This window comes from Poromitra crassiceps, assembly GCF_964638095.1.
Source record: "Poromitra crassiceps genome assembly, chromosome: 7".
NCBI classification, from domain to species: domain Eukaryota; kingdom Metazoa; phylum Chordata; class Actinopteri; order Beryciformes; family Melamphaidae; genus Poromitra; species Poromitra crassiceps.
Window position 1 is genome coordinate 48,303,080 of NC_139628.1, and position 18,634 is coordinate 48,321,713.

The 18,634-nt window shown below is 42.4% G+C and overlaps 1 protein-coding gene across 1 annotated transcript; it reads right to left on the minus strand.

Moving 5' to 3' along the window:
• Positions 1–305: 305 nt before the first annotated feature.
• LOC310780091 (hydroperoxide isomerase ALOXE3-like) lies at positions 306–16,677 on the minus strand. The gene is made up of 16 exons (XM_083640641.1): positions 16,633–16,677; positions 15,643–15,814; positions 14,725–14,929; positions 10,936–11,017; positions 10,660–10,782; positions 8,678–8,781; positions 7,927–8,096; positions 6,174–6,308; positions 5,766–5,969; positions 5,557–5,643; positions 5,243–5,409; positions 3,985–4,106; positions 3,767–3,867; positions 3,382–3,549; positions 2,576–2,774; positions 306–1,487 (listed from the first exon to the last, which is right to left on the minus strand). The coding sequence occupies exons 2-15, from the start codon at positions 15,790–15,792 to the stop codon at positions 2,595–2,597; spliced, it is 1,998 nt and encodes a 665-aa protein (XP_083496767.1). The 5' UTR covers positions 15,793–15,814; positions 16,633–16,677; the 3' UTR covers positions 306–1,487; positions 2,576–2,594.
• Between the last annotated feature and the right edge of the window lie 1,957 nt (positions 16,678–18,634).

Here is an 18,634-nt window from a genome sequence, read left to right on the forward strand (position 1 = left end):
TATTATTATTATTATTACTTTCAAGCTATGTTATGTTTTCTACTGTAACAGAGGCTTTAATTAAACTCTAGGTCAGAGCAGTGGCCTGGTCAGACTCATTTCTGAGGCCGGTTTTCCCATATAGAGGGTATGCACGTGATGTCACAGGCAGAAGTCACTGCATGGTCATGCCCACTGAGTGACAGCAAGACTGATTTTGAATGCAGTAATCAGCCTAGATTAATGACACCTGCTGCTCCAAACAACAGAGAACCTGCTGAATCAGAATCAGAATCAGAATCAGAAAGACTTTAATGATCCCCGGGGGGAAATTGGGACAAGTTACAGTAGCTCGCTCACATAACACACATAGCATAAAATAAACAGTAGTAAATGCGATAAAAATAAGCAGAATAGAAGAATAAGAACACAACATAGCATGGAATAAACAGTATTAAATGCAATAGGAGCAAAATAAGTGGAATACGTCTAAGTAAGCAAAATACGTAGAGTAAGTATACCCTGCGTGCCAATTGTCTTTATTGCACACTGAACTTATATTATTCGGCTTGCCCTATACGTTACACGTGGCTCAGCCAGGCACTTTTTTCAGTTAGCCTATCGGCTGGCTGAGCGTCTCCGAGGTGCTCTTTTAAGAGAGGCATTAAATAGACCAATGGCCACAGGCAGGAATGATTTCCTGTGCCTCTCCGTGTTGCACCTAGGTGTTGTGAATGTTTTGCCCATAGGTTTTAGGTTTTGCCAGTCCCGATTGAGGGGGCGTGTTCCAGTGGGAAAGTGATGTCCGTGCTGCATACCCATGCTGTTATACATGAAAATGTTTGCTGGGTACCCTCCATTCAATTGGAACTATTTTATGGAACTGTATCACTACGCCTCTGATATGCTGCGCGAGACCATCTCCAAACTTTCGCGCGGCTGGACCTGTCTGCACAATTGTCAATTGTCAGTACTTGAGTACACTCTTGCGCCAATGCATAATTTTCAATTATCAGGTGTTTGCCATAATTTTCAAAATGTGGGGCAGGGGGGGGGGCATAGGGATAGGAAGGTGGTAGGGAGTTGGTGTTGGGGGGGGGGGGGGGGTGAGTGAGGGTAAAGTGGCCCGCATGGCCTAAAAGGTTTGCGCTTGTTATGAATGAAGATATATTATTGTTAGGCTGTAAATCAGTTGAAATTCTGAATTTTATTAACTCAAGAAAACCAAGCACATTTTGAAAGCAGATAAGCAAGCTGACCATGATCATGAAAGAAAATTAGTTCAATTTCTCAATTTTAAGAACTAATTAAAACCAAGCACATTTTGACATTTCAAATAAGTTTAGATTTTGCTAGACAAGCTGATTGATTGATTGAAACAGACAGGTCCAATCATGGACATGGTAGGAAAGTGATCAAAAGGAGCTGCTTGGTCGCTGTCTTTATCGAAGTGGGCGTGTCTTCTCCCTCATGTTGTGTGAATCAGGAGACATCTCTCTCCACATGGACTGCAATGAAACAAAAATATGAGGTCACATGACATGACAGGGATTGTTGTTGTTGTTGTTGTGTGGCAACAGCAACACACAGACCCAAGCCAGACCAGGTGGTAATTCTGTTAGAAAACATGGTGCAGGTTAGAAACCACATTGCATACTACTCCAAGCAGAAACTACACAGGATCTTCCCTTCTGTCTCACCACTGTGTGACCGGTGTCATGTGTCAGAGGGCACATTATCTCATGCCTTCTGGTTCTGCCCTACACTGATAGGATTCTGGGCCAGAATATTTGACTGGTACTCTAAGGCCTAGAAAATAACCCTGCAGCCAGAGGCAGAACTCTCCATCTTCGGCTGCTCGGAGTCCTCTCTGAACTTCCCTACAGCTGTGCAACAATCTCTGACACTGGGGACAACTGTCGCCAAAATACTCATCCTGAAGGAATGGAAGTCCTCCTCTTCACCTTGTTTTCAAGTATGGCTGATGGACATGGTTTCTGTTATACAGATGGAGAGACTCCGGTTCCTGAGAACCAACTCTTAGAAAGTTCTTAACTATTTGGGACCCGTTTCTGGGCTACTTTGACAAGGTTAAAAATGATTAGTGAGCGGTGACTAAGGTTGGGGGTGATGGACAGCAGCCCGGTCTGTTTCATGTGGACTCCTTTGGTGGGGTCATATGCATACTATCCCTCACAAGCACATAAGCACCTTTTGTGGCTGGTAGCACCACGTTAACAATGCCAAACGTCATTGATGTATGTATTTTATTTTATTTTAATTTTCCTGTGTCTGAGCCTGTTTGTCTTGTTCGTTTATTGTTCTATTAAAAAAATTGAAAATAAAATATATATATTAAAAAAAACACACACACATTGCATTACTACTGTATGTGGGAGCGGTATAGCAATGGGGTTTTCCGTTTTCTATTATGTCTATCAGCCCCCCCCCCCCTTCCCCCAGCTATTTTGAAATATGGTTCAATGATCAATGACATGGTTTTTCAAATCCATAATGCTTTCAAAGTGAAATAAATGAATGTCTGCTCTTACAGGAAGACAAGCTACAAGTTTAAGAGAAATTAAACTGTGCTTACCATGTGTCCTCAAGCCCATTTAAATGGCTGTACTGTTCTCTATTGTAGCAGGGTCTAAGAAGATGTAGGGCAACTTAAGCCCTGAGTTCCTCTTTGCAATGGCCGCGCTAAGCTGGTGCAACTTGGCTTCGAAGTCCATCATCATCTTCTTGGGTTCAGGCTCATCGAAGCGGACAACTGGATTTTGTCCCAGTAGAACCTGCCAGGAAGTAGAATTAGAAACAGAAACCATGACCACTGACAGCAGGTTCTCCAACTGCTGAGTGAACATTTCTGGTCACTCAGTGGTGTTTTGAGCCCAGCAAAGCGGTTACAGCATCAGGCAGTGGGTCAATTCAATTCAATTCAATTCAATTCAATTCAATTCAATTCAATTCAATTCAATTCAATTCAATTGTCCACAATGTGGAAAGTTGTCTTTGGCTTCACAGGTTTGCTTGCACACATGAAAAGTACAGTACATGCAACAAACAGCAGAATACACAGTACACAGCACTGGAAATGACAGGATACATAATACAACATAGAACAAGACAACAGGACAACATGGTTCTGATGTGGATGACGTTTATGAATTTAGCAGATTTATTGCGTTGTAGCTAACAGCTAGCTAGCCAGTTAACATTTAGCAACAGCTTATTTTTTTTAACCTCAGCACAAAAGAGAAACTATGTGGCGAACAGTGTGGCTAATGAACATGGTCAGGGCAGGACTGAATATGAATATGAAATATCTTAAAAATGACAAAATACACTGACTGGACTTTCAAAATTGATAAGTGTATCATTCATGCCTGTCAAACTGACCTTATCAGTGTAGCTGCTCGTCAGCAGTTCGCCCATTGCCATAAAGCTGGCCGTGTCTCCAACATTAGGGAGCGTCTCCAAAATGGTCTTCATGCTAGACGTCCCTTTGGCTGGTGGAGGTTTGCGCATCACGAGAGGGGTGTTAGGCGTCCAGGCAGCGTATTCATACTAGAATTAGGAGAGATGTTTCAGTATCAGTATGTTTCAGGATCAATTAATTTTAGGCTTGTGAGCTTCTGTTTAACTGAAACATATTTTATGGAATTGAACATGAAAATATTAAATGTAGCTCTTGCTTCTCTGATATCCCACTAAAAGGAAGAACATGCACATGTTCAAGTGTACAATATTTCTATATTATTCTGTCAGCTCTTCATTGCCTCACCTGCCCATTGTTGACTGCAGCATGATAGCCTGTCACTCTGAAGATCACCATGGTGATGAACTTGATCACTTCCTCCACGGTTTGAAAGCTTGAAGGGATGCCTGTTGGGGTCCCATGAGTAACCATTTGTTCAATCGACATTTATACATTGCTGTTTACCATTACACCATGATAGTCCAGCTGTTTACAACATGATACTGGAACATGAACTACATTACCTGAGTTTTTGTTCCCCATGAAGCAGTGTGTGTCTATCTCTTTGATCCATGCCTGGAGCTCAGAGTCCACCTGCACCTCGTAGTCGGAGGGGTAATAGTGCACCACGATGGCCTTCACATAGCTGGAGAGAGAGAAAGAAAACATGTCAATATTATGTGTCAGTGGTCAGAGGTTATATAGATAGATAAATAAATAAATAAATAAACTGCTTCTTCTACAACTTATCTGAAATATGGTGTTCCACAAGGGTCAATATGAGGCCCTCCATTATTCCCATTTATATGCTTCCCCAGCCTGTTGTCATTCCCAACGTGTCAAAATTCACTGCTTTGATAAGTCCCGCGGCATGGGCACGCTATTCCTTGCCTTTCACACAGGAGGGCGCTGTTTGATTTCCCAGCATTTTTACCCTGAATGCCTAAATCCAACCAAGTTGCTTTAGGTGCCTAAACTGAATCAAGTTGTTTTAGTTACCTAAACATAAGTTGTTGTAGGTGTCTAAACCCAACTAAGTTGTCGTAGTGTGCTGACAACCCTGCGCCTCCTAGTATGATGAGAAAGGATACCTTTCTCATCAAGCAAGCATTAATTTTCACTGTTATGCAGATGACACTAAGATAAGGTGGGGTGTTAAGTCTTGCCGTCTTCTAGTTAGCAAAAAGTCCCTAGAAAAGGTATTTTCGTGTCTCATTCAAACACTTTAATGCTACAAACTCGTCAAGCTGTATCCGATCTGGTGGCTAGTTTATATTCTGGTTTTCATGGTGGTCAAGTGTCATATAAACCCCATGTTAAATCTAATTTGAATATTGCTTTAAAACCCCTAAAGGAGAAACTTCACCAAAAAACAATGCCGATTTATTTTGCCCATGATCTCACACATATCCCAAAACTGTAAACAGTTTTGCAGACATTCATTTAGTTTGACAGTTATTGAGAGTTGATTTGAGTTAAGTCGTGGACCAGTGATGTCATTTGTGCATGAATGTGAATGACATCACTGACTGACTCAAATAGGCCTAGGGTTCCAAAAATCAGAACTATCCCATTCAAGGACTTGATGTCTGCTGGCAGAGAGCTCTGCTGTTTGTTCCAAGGACTCGGCTGGTAACAAACGATGTCAGATCTCCCAAACAAATCACTTTTTAAATCACCTTTCTTTTCTTTCTTTTTAATTGGTCTTGTATACATTATCTGTAGGGATTGGACCCATGCAGAGACAATACTGGCTCCAGAATAATGGCAAACCATTCTAACCTGTTGATGATGTCCCACACCTTCATTCCATCATCTCTGTAGTAAAAGTTGGGGATGGACTTCAGTCCTCGTGCAGCGATATCTTCTGGCAGACAGAGGGAGCTGTAGGTCATTTCAGATATAGCCCTCCTCATCAGCTCCACTAGGTCCTCTTTTCCTATGGAACTCTACACAAATAATTAGCATTAGACAACATTCGATTTGCCAGGATCTCTTGCTGACCGACTAAAACACAGAATCAGAATTTTCACAATCTAATAATTCAACATTGAGATCTGAATATTATTGAGAAAATCAGAGGAAAAGATTCATACCGAAGATAAAACTCCAGTGTCTCCCATGAGTAGTGGGCGCCCGATAGTGTTTATTTGGAGAGTGTGACGGAAGTATGGGACCAGCAGCTACAACAAAGAGAAGAATCTAAATGTCAAATATGTATTTATGGGATGGCTATAGTGTAAACGTAGCCGTTGAAATCCCAAGGCACAAAGAAATATATCTAGGCTATATTACGCCATTATACCTTGTAGAGCGGATGGATCACAGGGAAGTTGCGCATAGTGGGAATGGCCCAGGCTTCTGAGAGAAAGTGCGTGTTCATCAGGTGGTAAATAGTCTCGTGTAAGATGACATCCACATTTTTCAGATAAATCTTGGCAAGCAGCCAGTCGTGCTCGGGGTCACTGGGCAGAAAAATGGGGTTCTGCGCAGAGGGTTGTTGATGCAGCTGGAACGTTGAAAAAGAGACAGGATTTTCTTTTGTTCATACTGTACATTATGGACGATGATACTTCGTTCATGAAAATATGGCCGTGTGACCTAATTTCAGTGCTTGTATATTTTCCAATATATTTTATTCCTATTCTTTAACGTTTAAAATGGATCCAGCATGAATACAGCCACTGATTCACTGCATCAGTCAAATAAATACCTGTATTGCGATTGGCATCAGATTGTTGTCTGGATTCACGTACAACAAACAAAGACCATTAGTCAGCTGACCTCCATACACCTGGTTGGTGAACCCATCCATCCTCTTGTAGTCACAGAGGAAGATATTGCCTTTCTGTATGGGAGACAAAGAACCGTTCAACAGCAACATAAGACATGAAAATGTGACAAATGGAGGTGATCACTTCCCCACATGATCTAACTTTTAACAGCTAGACAGCTTGACTCTAGTTCATTTGCCTCAGACACGACAAGACACGGTTTTCAAGTCTGAAATTGACCTAGATTTGCTAAAACGATTTTTTTAAATTCACCTTTTCACCAGCTAGATGATGTCACTAGGTATTACAGTACAGTACAGTACAGTACAGTACAGTGGAGTACAAGAGTACAGTGTTAGTAGTACGGAATAACAGGCTCACAGGATATGCTGTTGTGTTTCTGACTTGGATTATGGTTGTTATCAAAACGTTCAAAATACTGTATACTGTGCACAGGGCCGTAACCAGGGTTCCGAAATAGGGGAGGTCCAACAAGGGGAGGCGGATTTGAGGGTTTTTTTCCCCCTTTTTTAGCCATATTTAGAGTAATATATCATTTTAAATCAACATTAGGATTATACTGTTGTGATGTCATTATTCAGTATATTCTCTTTCATGTCACCACCTGCTCAGCTCTCCTGTCAACATAATTGTAACTAACAAACACAAACTGTTTTAGCCAAATTCATATCAAAATGACACCTACAAACACAGGTACACAACCCAAGCCGTACACAACACATCATCGATAATAAAAAAAACATACAGAGGGACATTTATTTATTCCTGATAGGAACGATTGAAAAATAAAATAAAATATATTATGTTGTTTTTAACTTTACACCACCTCTTTTTGTTACTTATTGGGTCATGTAACTGAAACCATGCATATAGCCACCTGCATACCTGACTTCGGGAGCTTGGCAATTGGCATCATGCATGATTAGCCAGTAGCATCCCAACGTGTCACACAGGTAACATTACTTAAGAGACAGACTAGACACTTACTTTCTTGGTTGTTGCTAAAAAATCTGTCAGTGTCACTCACTGTCTGTCGTTCACTCGCTCACTGTCTCGCAGCTCGCTCACCTTCAATTATCTCGCCAGGCAGACAGACAGTCATCATTCACCACCATGCTGCTGCTCTCTCGGAATCAAGTTACCGCGGACGCGGCGTCAGATGACTTCCTGCCTGACCTGCCTTTCATTTCAAAATAAAAGCGATCCCGTGTTTTTCATGCTTTTCCATGCAGATTGTTTTATAATAAAAATAATAAAAATAAAAAAATAAATTCTCTGAAATATTAGGGGAGGTCCGGACCTCCCCGTCCTCATAGCTAGTTACGGCCATGACTGTGCAGTCAACCCTGTGACATCATCAAGCAGCGCCCTAGTTGGCGAAAAGCTGAAATGTTGTTCAACTTTCTAGCAAATCTACAGGTACATTTCAGACTTGAAAGCAATGTGTCCTGTCTTGTCTGGGGTGAAATACAAATTAACTAGAGTCACATGATCAAATGTTTCATGTCCTCTTAAACCCATTGATACCTGATTTGCGTGTATATCCCTCATTTGTGTGCGTATCCCTTTAAGACCGTGAACCGCGTTAACGCGGTTCGCGGTCTTAAAGGGATACACACACAAATGCTGCAACAGGTATCAATGGGTTAAGGCACTCTTCTTCTTCCATACCCCCAGTTCTCTCTTCAGAGAGCTGCCATGCAGGAAGGGCTTCACCATGGCCTCTGTGACGGGGAAGTTAGAGGGCAGCTTGGAGCAGGCCTGGATCACATTGGGGTTGACTCCGTTCAGAAACTGGTATCCATAAAAGTCGTCTTCTCTCCAATGCTCCGTGATGTACTCTGCAAGGTGGCAGTGGACAGAGTCATTCTCCTCACATCTTAAAGTGATGAAGATATAAGTTAACTCAACCAAGGTAAATGTCCAACATACAAGGTAAAAAACAACAACTTGTAACTGCAGTTTTTTGGCAATCTTCCTGATTCAACAGCAGCTCGTGTTTCATGCTAAGAAGACCCTGGGTTCAAATCTCGACACCGGTCCTTTCTCAGTGGAGTTTGAATGTTCTCTCACTGCTGTGTGTGTTCAGATATTTGATACTGTAGGCCTATGCACGTGTTGCCAGTTTTTATGTGGTATTATAGTATATTTTGGAAAAGTACACCAAAAGCTCAAAAGTACACTAATCATTTTGCAAAACTTCAGCTAAATTAGTTTGTTTTATCCTACAGCATTAAGAGCGTTTTAGGATATTTTTCAACATCAAACTAAAACTAGACTTACTACAGACAGCACCGAACACAGTTAATTGTTATACATGCTGTAAATGCATGTAAGCATACAGTATATAGTTGTAACTGTAATTAAACCATGAGGACGAGAACGTTGCAATGGGTTCTGCAAAACTACGGGCAACTTCTACCTCCCAAAGGTGAGCTGTTGAGCAGGAAGCGCTCTTTTATGGCCTCGAAGCTTTCCCATGGTTCAGTTGAGCCAGTCAGCCCCATGTTCTTGTTTGCAACAGCGCTGGAAAGAGGGGGTAAAAATTACTGAAACATGCAGCAGTCAAATCATTTAATCTAAAGCCTAGTCCACACGCAGGGGCGTCATGCAAGACAGAATTCTGAGGGGGCAACATTCGGTGGCGGCGACAAGTTTTGGCAGCTGATTTTCTTTTTCTTTTTTCTAAAAATGTTGGCCATTTGAAGCCAAATTTAGAAGAATATCTCATTTTAAATCAACATTAGATTAGACTGTTGTGATGTCATTATTCTGTTTTAACCATCAATGTTTGCTCCTCTTCTCATTAGGGTAAATACTGTATATTTATTTTAAGGATTTTTGTCAATTATTTGTGCTGTTATGGTTATTAGCTTAGTCACTCACTTCTACACTAGCTTCTACACTGCTGCCACTTTTCTTGAAATATAGCTAAATCTCGCTCCACCCAAAATGTTATCCACATAAAAAGACTATATCCACAATGCTTCAAACATCAAATTGAATTTAGTGTTTTGCTAACTACAGTATAACCTGTGATAGTCAGTTCACTACCATAACACTCACACAGCTCTTGCCCCCTCAGATTCAATGGGCATGACGCCTCTGTCTAGACGTACCCAGGGTTTTTCCTCCGTAAAAAAAAAAATCTCTGTCCACACGAGAACACAACGATTAAAATGGTACACTATGATTTATTTCCTATGGCAGGGTGCAGATTCCACACTCACCACCACAGTCACCCGCAAAGAGTGTAAAATAGTTCAACTTGAGCGGATCAGACCTTCTCACAAGAGGGCAAGTCAGCGCTGCATGCTTTGGTTGCCTGGCAACAAACTGAGTGCTCCATTTAGTTTCTGCTACTCTTTTTTCAAAAGCGACCCGGATCATGGATTTCAAGCAGAAGAGTAAAGTCATTTAAATACAGCAAGGCTAACTTATAAACTTCATGTAATTAAAGCTAACAGTACTAACTACATGTAGGCTCATAGGTTCCTGACACATGCCCAATACAAACAAAACATCAATCGCCATGCACAGGTTGAGGTAATGATTCCAAAAGCTCTGTTTCAGCTGTCCACACCAATACAGGAAAACAGAGTTTGAAAAATATCCACCTTGAGCAGAGTTTTCCAAAAGCTCTGTTTTCACTGTCCTAAAATGGTGTTTGCGTGTAGCCTGGTAAACCAGCCGGTCACGTGAACTCACATTTCATTTTGTTCTGCGCGACCGTCTGGCGTCTGCGTCTGGCCTGAAGCTTTCACCCAGTGCTTGCAGGGGCGGGAGCATGGGTGGGAGTAGTTTCGTTGACCTTCAGCCAATCAGCGTAACAGAACAAGTGACATCATCGCAGTGCGCTGTTCAGTGCAGAGCCAGCCACTTTAGCATGTAGCAACATTAGCAAGCTAGCGAAGTAGCGTTATGGCTGAATCTGCCGTAAATGGTTTTTGCCAAATCCAGTCGGAAGAATAGCGAAAACGTCTTTTCCGCCGAGAAACTCCGCAAGTGCATACTCTTGCTCTTGTTTAATTGTTGTTATTGAGTCTATTTCTGCAATAACTTTACTTATGGCTGTGTTTATGCTAACGTTAACTTTACTTCGGAAGTCACCATGTTTGCTACATCGTCGGCCTGTATCGTCAACTACGTCAGTCCGTCTCTGATTGGCCAACTTGCGCTGTCAATCACACGGTACTGAGCGCAGTCGCTGATTGGCTCGTCCACTTTGCAGTTTCTGCTAAAGCCCTCCCAGGGTTTGAGGCCAGAACCCGCAGAACGAAATGAAATGTGAGTTCACGTGACCGGCTAGTTTGCATGTGGACTGAAGGTCAAAACACATAGAAAAAGTTCTGTTTTCAAAAATACCCATGTGTGTGGACAAGAAATTATCTACAGTAGACTTACGTGGTTTTTTTGATGTAACCCATTTCCATTTGTTTTGACAGGGAGAATTGCAGTTCATCTGGGAGCCCACTGCCATCTTTGAAATTGTTCATGTGTGGCACCCCGGGAGCATACACCTTCCATCTAAAAACAAAGGAGAAATAGCAACATGTCAAGTTTTGTCTTTTGTCTGTTGCATCAGCACATCATCTCATGAAGTTCTGTATCTTTTAATAGACTCCTGAGTATGTAGGATCAGCACATCATCTCATGAAGTGATGTACTTTAGAAGCTTACGTGTACAAGCGCTTTGCAATCGCAAGCTCCAATTTCCGGTGTTCAATCAGAGAGGGATGCTCCTCCTCAAACACCTTCAGGGCTGAGAACATTGCGGGGACAAAAATAGATCATATAAAAATCATACATTAAAATCTCACCGCTCAGGATTTTTTTTTTTACATCTTCTCAAATCTGATAGCTTATGCAAATGAATGAGATACAGTAGGTTGACTGTACGCACAGCACAGCAGCAAGCTAAGAAACAAATGTGTTTCAGCATTAACTCATTCATGGCCAGTTTAGGACTGCCAATATTTAGCTCAGGCCAAAGATTTTCATAATTGTTGGTCATCTTTCAAGACCCACAGTAAATTATCTATTAGCACCAAAGTGATTTGCAATACCTCAAAATGAAGATGTACGTCTCTGGGTTCACCAGGAAAAAAAAGTGAGCTTTTAGCATGTTCTGTACTCTACTTATAGCCATTTATATACACCCTGTTTTCACCAAAAAGGTCTCTCTGAAAAGAGAAACAGGAGAAAAGGCCATTTTTGTAAAGGACACAATCTCAGGCAGAACTCGCTCTCAATTCTTTTATTTTGAACTGTATTGACATCAGACATGTAAATATTATTCGTTATGACACAAATGACAAAAATATATATATATATATATATATATATATATATACATGAAGTGCTTTTTTTACATTCGACAATACAGTTTACTCAGTGTGAGTGAGTGTGCAGACAGACACACAGACACACAGACAGACAGACAGACAGACAGACACACACACACACACACACACACACACACACACACGATCCCCCTTTTATCTTCGTTACGTTGTTTCCGGGTCGGAGTACTGCTGGCGTCTGCTGCTGTGACTGCCGCTTCTGCCCGCGTCCTTACTTTTCGTTATTGTTAGCTGTTCGTGTGTTTATTTTGTTTTGTTCTGGTCCACCCGTCCTCGTCCATGTCTCCCTGTCCTATCCTCCCTGCTGTTTGATCGTTCCCGTTTTCCCCTCGGCTATTCAACACGTCCTCACCACCCTCTGGATTACCCATCAAACTGATCGATCATTTCCTCATTCCTCCGCTGATCAACACATCTCTGGATTACTTTCTCCCGTTGGATTTATCATTCCCTCTCACTGCCTGGACTCCTTCTGCTTCGCCCCTCCATGACCGACCCGCTGCGTGTGACTCCGTCTCGTCTCTTTCGGGCTGGCACACAGGAACGGGGTCCGGGACCAGGATCGATCATGTTGGTCACGGGTTTGACTACCGCGAACAACTCATCCATGTTCGTTCTGCCCTGCAGCAAGGCGACCAGCTCGTGCAGCGCGCCGAGGGGCGTTTCAATGGCGTTTCTCCTCTCTGGAACAGGCAGCGTTTCTCCGTTTTCTGTTTTTCCTCCTGCTCCATTTCAAAACAACAGCTGCGGTAGTTGTTTGTTCACGTGTTGTCGGCTTTGTCTTTGAGGCCAGGGACCTGATACCATGTCACAGGCTGGGGAAGTCTTTGAACTACGAGCTGCACTAATAAAAACAAAAACACGTCAAACACGTCTTTGGCTGGGAGGCACATTCCTGATAACACGTTAAAGACGTCTTTGGCCATGAATGAGTTGAGGCCAGCGTAGGAGGCCAGCCTCTTTGTTCCAAGAAGAGGACGACAATAACAGTCAACTGAGGCAACGGAGACCCCCTGCCATGATGAATACGCACCCCCCTCACCGGAGAGATTGCATTTATGAGGGATTTATGACATCACTGATGATGTGACAGCAGGATTTATGACATCACTGGGATTTATGACATCACTGATGATGTCACCATGGGATTTATGAAATCACAGTGGGACAGAGAAACATAGAAACAGACAGACAGACAGACAGAGCCCAAGCTCCCATTTATATACTGGTGATGATGATGATGATGATGATGATGATGATGATGATGATGATGATGATGATGATGATGATTATTTATACATGGGGAATCTCACTGAGAGCAACAGGTCCGGCTCCAGACCCAAGTTACAGAGGGGGCCTGCCCCTAGCTTGGGGGGGCCAAGCTACCCAAGGGGGATCCGGGGGGATTCTCCCCCGGAAGAAGATTTTGTACATTTTAAAGTAAAATTCGTCAACCTGGTGCATTTGAGAGCAAAATGAAGAGGCTAAATCTATGAAGAACTACACACATCTCTAATGTGTTGTGACTTTACAAATAATTAGGCCTAAACAATTAATATTAAATGTATTTTCACATTGTGCACAAATTGCATTCATTGTGACAAATTTACAATAGTTAATATCCAGCCAGAATCATTGCAAATGGATGTTCAAAGTAACAGTTAGCAATAGCATTCAGTTAATCAATGCCTAATGACAGCCAGATTCCGTTTTAAACTTTAAAACAGAAAAACGGAAAAACGTTTTTAGCCAATTATTTTTATTTTTTTAATGGGGGGGCCAGTTTGGGGAATGGGGGGGCCCGGCCCAGTCAGGCCCCCCCCTAACGCCGGGCCTGGAGAGCAATGCTCTCTTTTCCACGAGTGCCCTGTTCACATTCACACACATTCATACCTGGAAGCTGACCAGTACAACCACAGTCTGATCTGCTGGTCACTGAGCAGCTCCACTGGAGCAGTTAAGTTGTTACAACAACCTCACACATCACGCTAAATGTGTAAAGCATGAAATAGCTTTCATGTAGGCTCAAGTTTAGAATGTTGTCCACGGCACAAGGGGGTCCCAGGGCCAGGGGGTCCCAGGGGAGTCCCCAGCAAAATGAGTAAATTGTGTGATTTCACTAGGATTTCAATGACTAAGTTAGCCCAAGGACAGCTGAGAATAGTGCATGGCTGCATGAATATATACTTGTTAATAGCTTTCACTGAATTATTATCAATTATTTGCTGGAGGAATATTTGGGATATTTCTAATAATTCCCCCTATTAAATAATATCAATCTTTGAGCTATCCTACAAAGGGTTTACTGTCTCCGTCCTAGGGGCCTCACCCCACTAGGACAAGGAACTGTGTAACCTTGTCGAGGTGTGACAGCTTAACCCTACCTGGTGCCAGCCCGGGCTCGGTGAATGGAGAGCCTGTAACCCTCGGGGGGCTATTGGCACCAGGATGGCACAAATGAGCAGTTCCGCTCGAACCCCCTTGGGGGTTCGCAGCCCGTCAGCGGGCTGTAAGGTGGCACTCCCACCAGCTGACTAGCCATCGCAGGGCCAACAACCCTGCATGGCGAAATTCACCCAGTTACGGAAACGACGACAACAGTACAGACCTCAGCCCTGGAAGAAGAAGGACTCTCTATGAGAGAAAACATGACGCTCATTGATGAAAGCTGTCAAGAAGTCACAGAGTCGAAATCCCTTTTGTCAACCAGAGACCGTTTAACCCCCAAGGCAAAAGGAAGAGAGGCCGGCCCAAGAACACCTGGCGCAGGGACTTGGATACAGACATCACACAGAGCGGACTGACATGGAAACAGCTGGAAAGAAAAGCACAGGACAGAGGACTCTGGCGAACTGTTGTCGACGGCCTATGCTCCTCCAGGAGCGATAGGCGCAAGTAAGTAAGTAAGTAACAAAGGGTTTGTTTCTTAGCTTGCTGCTGTGTACAGTACAATACACTTTTGTAACTAACTATATATATTTTTTTGAATCTGTATGAAAGTCTGCACCCATGACAGTAACAAGAAGAGTTTGGAGTAGAGTGGCTATTTCTTTATTCTTAATTATTTTATGCATAATGTGTGAAACCAAAATGATTTGAAGCAAACCTCTGCCTCCTCTCAGCTCGACCATTTCACCACTGGTCACCCATCTGTTGCAGGGGAACAGGATGCGTTCTCCCTCTGGAGTTGTCACCGCCACGCTGGAGCAGTACCACCTGTCTTCTTGGAGGAGATAGGCGGGATCTTTCTCCAGCTTCAGGAGCAGAAGCTGCCCCAGAGATGCACAGGTCTGCAGAGTGTAGGTCCCTGTCTGTGGACCATGAGGAGGGTAGATGTGACAGATGCTCAGTCCCTTTGTGATTTACCATCAAAACTGCAATGCAAAAATTGCAATGCAACTAGTTTTACTTTTCTTTTTTCTTTTTTGAAAGTAAAGTTGCAGGAACTCGCAAAAACTGCGAGATGAGGAAAGAAATTGTGATTCCCCCCCTTCTTCGAACTACTACTACCTAATGGTTTTCCCAAAATGCAATTAGCCAAGTTTCATGTGTTTTTTGTGGCAAAATTGTGGGAACTGGCAAAGATGGCAAGTTGAGGAATCTGTTTTGCTGTTTTTGCAGAGAAATCGTGTGAATTTTGAAAAATTGCAAGCCCCTTCAAATATTGTAGAATTTGTATGAATTTGCATGAATTATTGCAATCGCAAAAAATGGCAATTTCGTGGACGGACTATGCTGTTTTTACTGGGCTTTGACTGTTGACTGTCACTGACTGACTGCATGTTCTTTTTGAAAAATGACCACGCATCAACCACCACAGTACAAGACTGAGCTTTAACCATAAAACATGGTGCATATATACAGTACATGTACATGTACATTAAAATAACCATTACATGTCAAGAAAAATCCCCCCACTCGCTCACAACAAAAATAGTTTATAATATTGTCCCAGTCATAATGTGAATACTACAATACTATACTCAATGACCAGCGCTCAGTATGTACTTCAACTTCAACTTACCTTCCCTTTTGCAAAGTTGACACCGTAATAGTCGTCCAACTGGGTACACTGACTCTGTCCATAGGTGCCAACTAAAGTGGCATATATGTAGTCAAATGTCCCTGCCTCTGCCATGGAACCTGTAGTCACCTCCAGTACGTACGCAGCCATGATGACTCAGCAGAAAGTCCGTCTGGAAGAAAGGATGGAGACCAGGAGATGTCAGTTCCACAATAAACATTAGATTTATAGATGCAGCTCTTATAGTGGCCAAAAAGGCATGATGGCAGTTACATGGAAGTACATTGTCACTTTCTCAATAGGACACTTTTTTGGCTTTCAGACATGAATAGATGTGAACCCCTGGAGAAATATACTGTACATAGCTATATTTGAATGAATATGACAAGTATAAATATTGTTGAAGCTTTAAAGCTAAACATGATTTTCCTAACTACTACACTGTGTAAATAAAGCACATCACAGCTACTGGGCTACAGAAGCCCCTAAGGGACATATGTATAAAAGATCAATGTCATGCCAGCCTTGTAACATCTGCGTCAATCAGTAAGCAGCTTGAACTTCTAGACCTGAAGCTGGAGTATACACATATCTCACTGTGAGAGAGTGTTACAGACCCCTCACTGTCACTGTGAGAGGGTGTTACAGACCCCTCACTGTGAGAGGGTGTTACAGACCCCTCACTGTGAGAGGGTGTTACAGACCCCTCACTGTGAGAACGTGTTACAGACCCCTCACTGTGAGAGGGTGTTACAGACCCCCGTCAGTAAGTACCGGTAATAATCTCGCATTGGATTTAGGGGGCTTTCACACCTGCCTCATTTGGTCCGGACTTTCTGACTTTTCAATTTGATCTCAACCAAAATATCAGAGAATCTCACATACTGAATCCTCCTGTCATATGAATCCCACATGTTGGATCTATATCGTGTTGTGTGTATCACCTACCTCCATGATTGACCTATGTATCGTGTCGTGTGTAGCACCTACCTCCTTGCTTTCGGTGCAGGTCCAGAGCCTCTTTTCGGATTAATATTCTCACTTCGTTTGCCGTCTTTTATATATTATATATCATGTCCCTCCCTAATACTGTTCATACTTGCCAACCTTGAGACCTCAAAAAAAGGGAGGAGTTCGAAACCCAAGCGTAGTGTGGGAGATGCCGAGAGATAAATAACCACGCATGAAAGCACATGGACATAATAGCCTACATGAGTGCACTTTGAGTAAAAAGCACCCTCCTGCCTCCTGTGTGTGTGTGTGTGTGTGTGTGTGTGTGTGTGTGTGTGTGTGTGTGTGTGTGTGTGTGTGTGTGTGTGTGTGCGTGTGCGTGTGCGTGCGTGCGTGCGTGCGTGTGTGTGCGTGTGAGTGTGAGTGTGAGTGTGAGTGTGAGTGTGAGTGTGAGTGTGAGAGACAGTCAGTGAGCTGTGCCTGTTGTTGTCAACAGTGTTGGGCAGTAATATATTACTCAGTACTATTACTACTCTAATATATTACTTTCCCCAGTAACGAGTAGTGTAAGGGGTTACAATTTCCAAAACAGTAGTAATATTACAGTTACTAATCCAAGTGACTTCAAGTTACTGCATTAATTTCTGCAGCGCTGGCACAGCAGACAGCACTAAAACGAAGTGTGGAGATAGGAGGGTCTGGCTATGCGATAATGTAGTAGTCGTAGGTACTGTAGCCTACTTTATTGTCCCGCATGGGGAAATAATTTTTTTTTCTGAAAGAATCATCACCGTTGGCGGTTGTACAGGAAAACGGGCACAACACAAGGGACAACATATAACATCAACAGCACAGAAAATCAAATCAAAACACAGTGCTCTATCAAAACACTATAGCAGCAGCTGATCACAACAGTATGTGAATAAGAAATAAATAAAATAGTGTACTGGCTAGACCTGCTATAGGCTGAGTTAAACTAACTAAAATATTAAGGTTTGACCTTACCGTTCAGGGTTGTAATCAGCTGTGGTATAAATGATTGTTGTGAGACTTCTGCGTTGCCAGAACGCGATTAGTTTTTTGTCCTAGATAGGCAAATAAATCCAAAGTATGCAGTTTGTCTGATTGTTGACTCCTGTTCAGTTAATTATTGTTCAAATAAAGTGGACTCAGTTCTAAAGGAGTTGGATGAACAGGCTGTGTGTCACTTGTTCGGAAGGATGGGTAGCAAAAGTAATATAGTAAAGTAACGAGTGACGTAACTAATTACTTTTGATACCAAGTAATAAGTAAAGTAATTGTATTACTTTTTAAATGAGTAATAAGTAATGAGTAACTTATTACACTTCCTGAGGAATGTGCCCAACAATGGTTGTCAAATGGAACGACGCCGGTGAGTTACACCTGCTGCTCAGCTGGAAGCCTCTGAAGGCTGTTTATAGGCCTATGAAAGAAAGGGTTCCCATCGATCAGTACAGTTTCCAACAGCACCTTTTAGTGAGAACTACATTTTTTCTGGTTTAAGGAAACTCGATCATGTCCTCTAACCATGACGCTGCTGATGGGGGACCAGGTGATTTCCAAGATAGTAAGATTCTCCTTCGTTGATCAAACATTGCACGTCATTTATCTCTCCTTATCTCTATATTTCTTCATAGCTTACTTAATGCAACTCGAGGGAGTTTATTCCTGTTTTGTCATCAAAGACAGAACAGTTGGTCTTGATAACAGAGAACGATCTCATTGTGTTTTCTCTTATCAGTAAGTGAGCACTGCACCTGTGTGCCTCCTTCCTCTTGTTGTCTTATGGAACGGCATTGTCATCATGACAGAGATGTTTTATTCAGCTTTGGTCAAACACACACATTTATCTTATCTCTATATTTCTTCATACTGTCGCTTCCTTCTGCAATGCAACTTAAGGAAGTTTATTCGTGTAGTGTCATCAACAGTTTGTCAATATATTATTTTATAGCAAATATTAGATTAAGTTAAGTTAAGTTAAGTTATCCTTTATTTATCCCCTTGGGGAAATTCATCC

Coding starts and splice junctions, on each gene's coding strand:
- LOC310780091 (XM_083640641.1), bottom strand. CDS start 15,792: ATGGCTGCGTACGTACTGGAGGTGACTACAGGTTCCATGGCAGAGGCA. Junction 8,782..10,659: donor GGTTACATCAAAAAAACCAC/GTAAGTCTACTG, acceptor CCCTCTTTCCAG/CGCTGTTGCAAACAAGAACA. Junction 5,644..5,765: donor TGATCCATCCGCTCTACAAG/GTATAATGGCGT, acceptor TCTTTGTTGTAG/CTGCTGGTCCCATACTTCCG.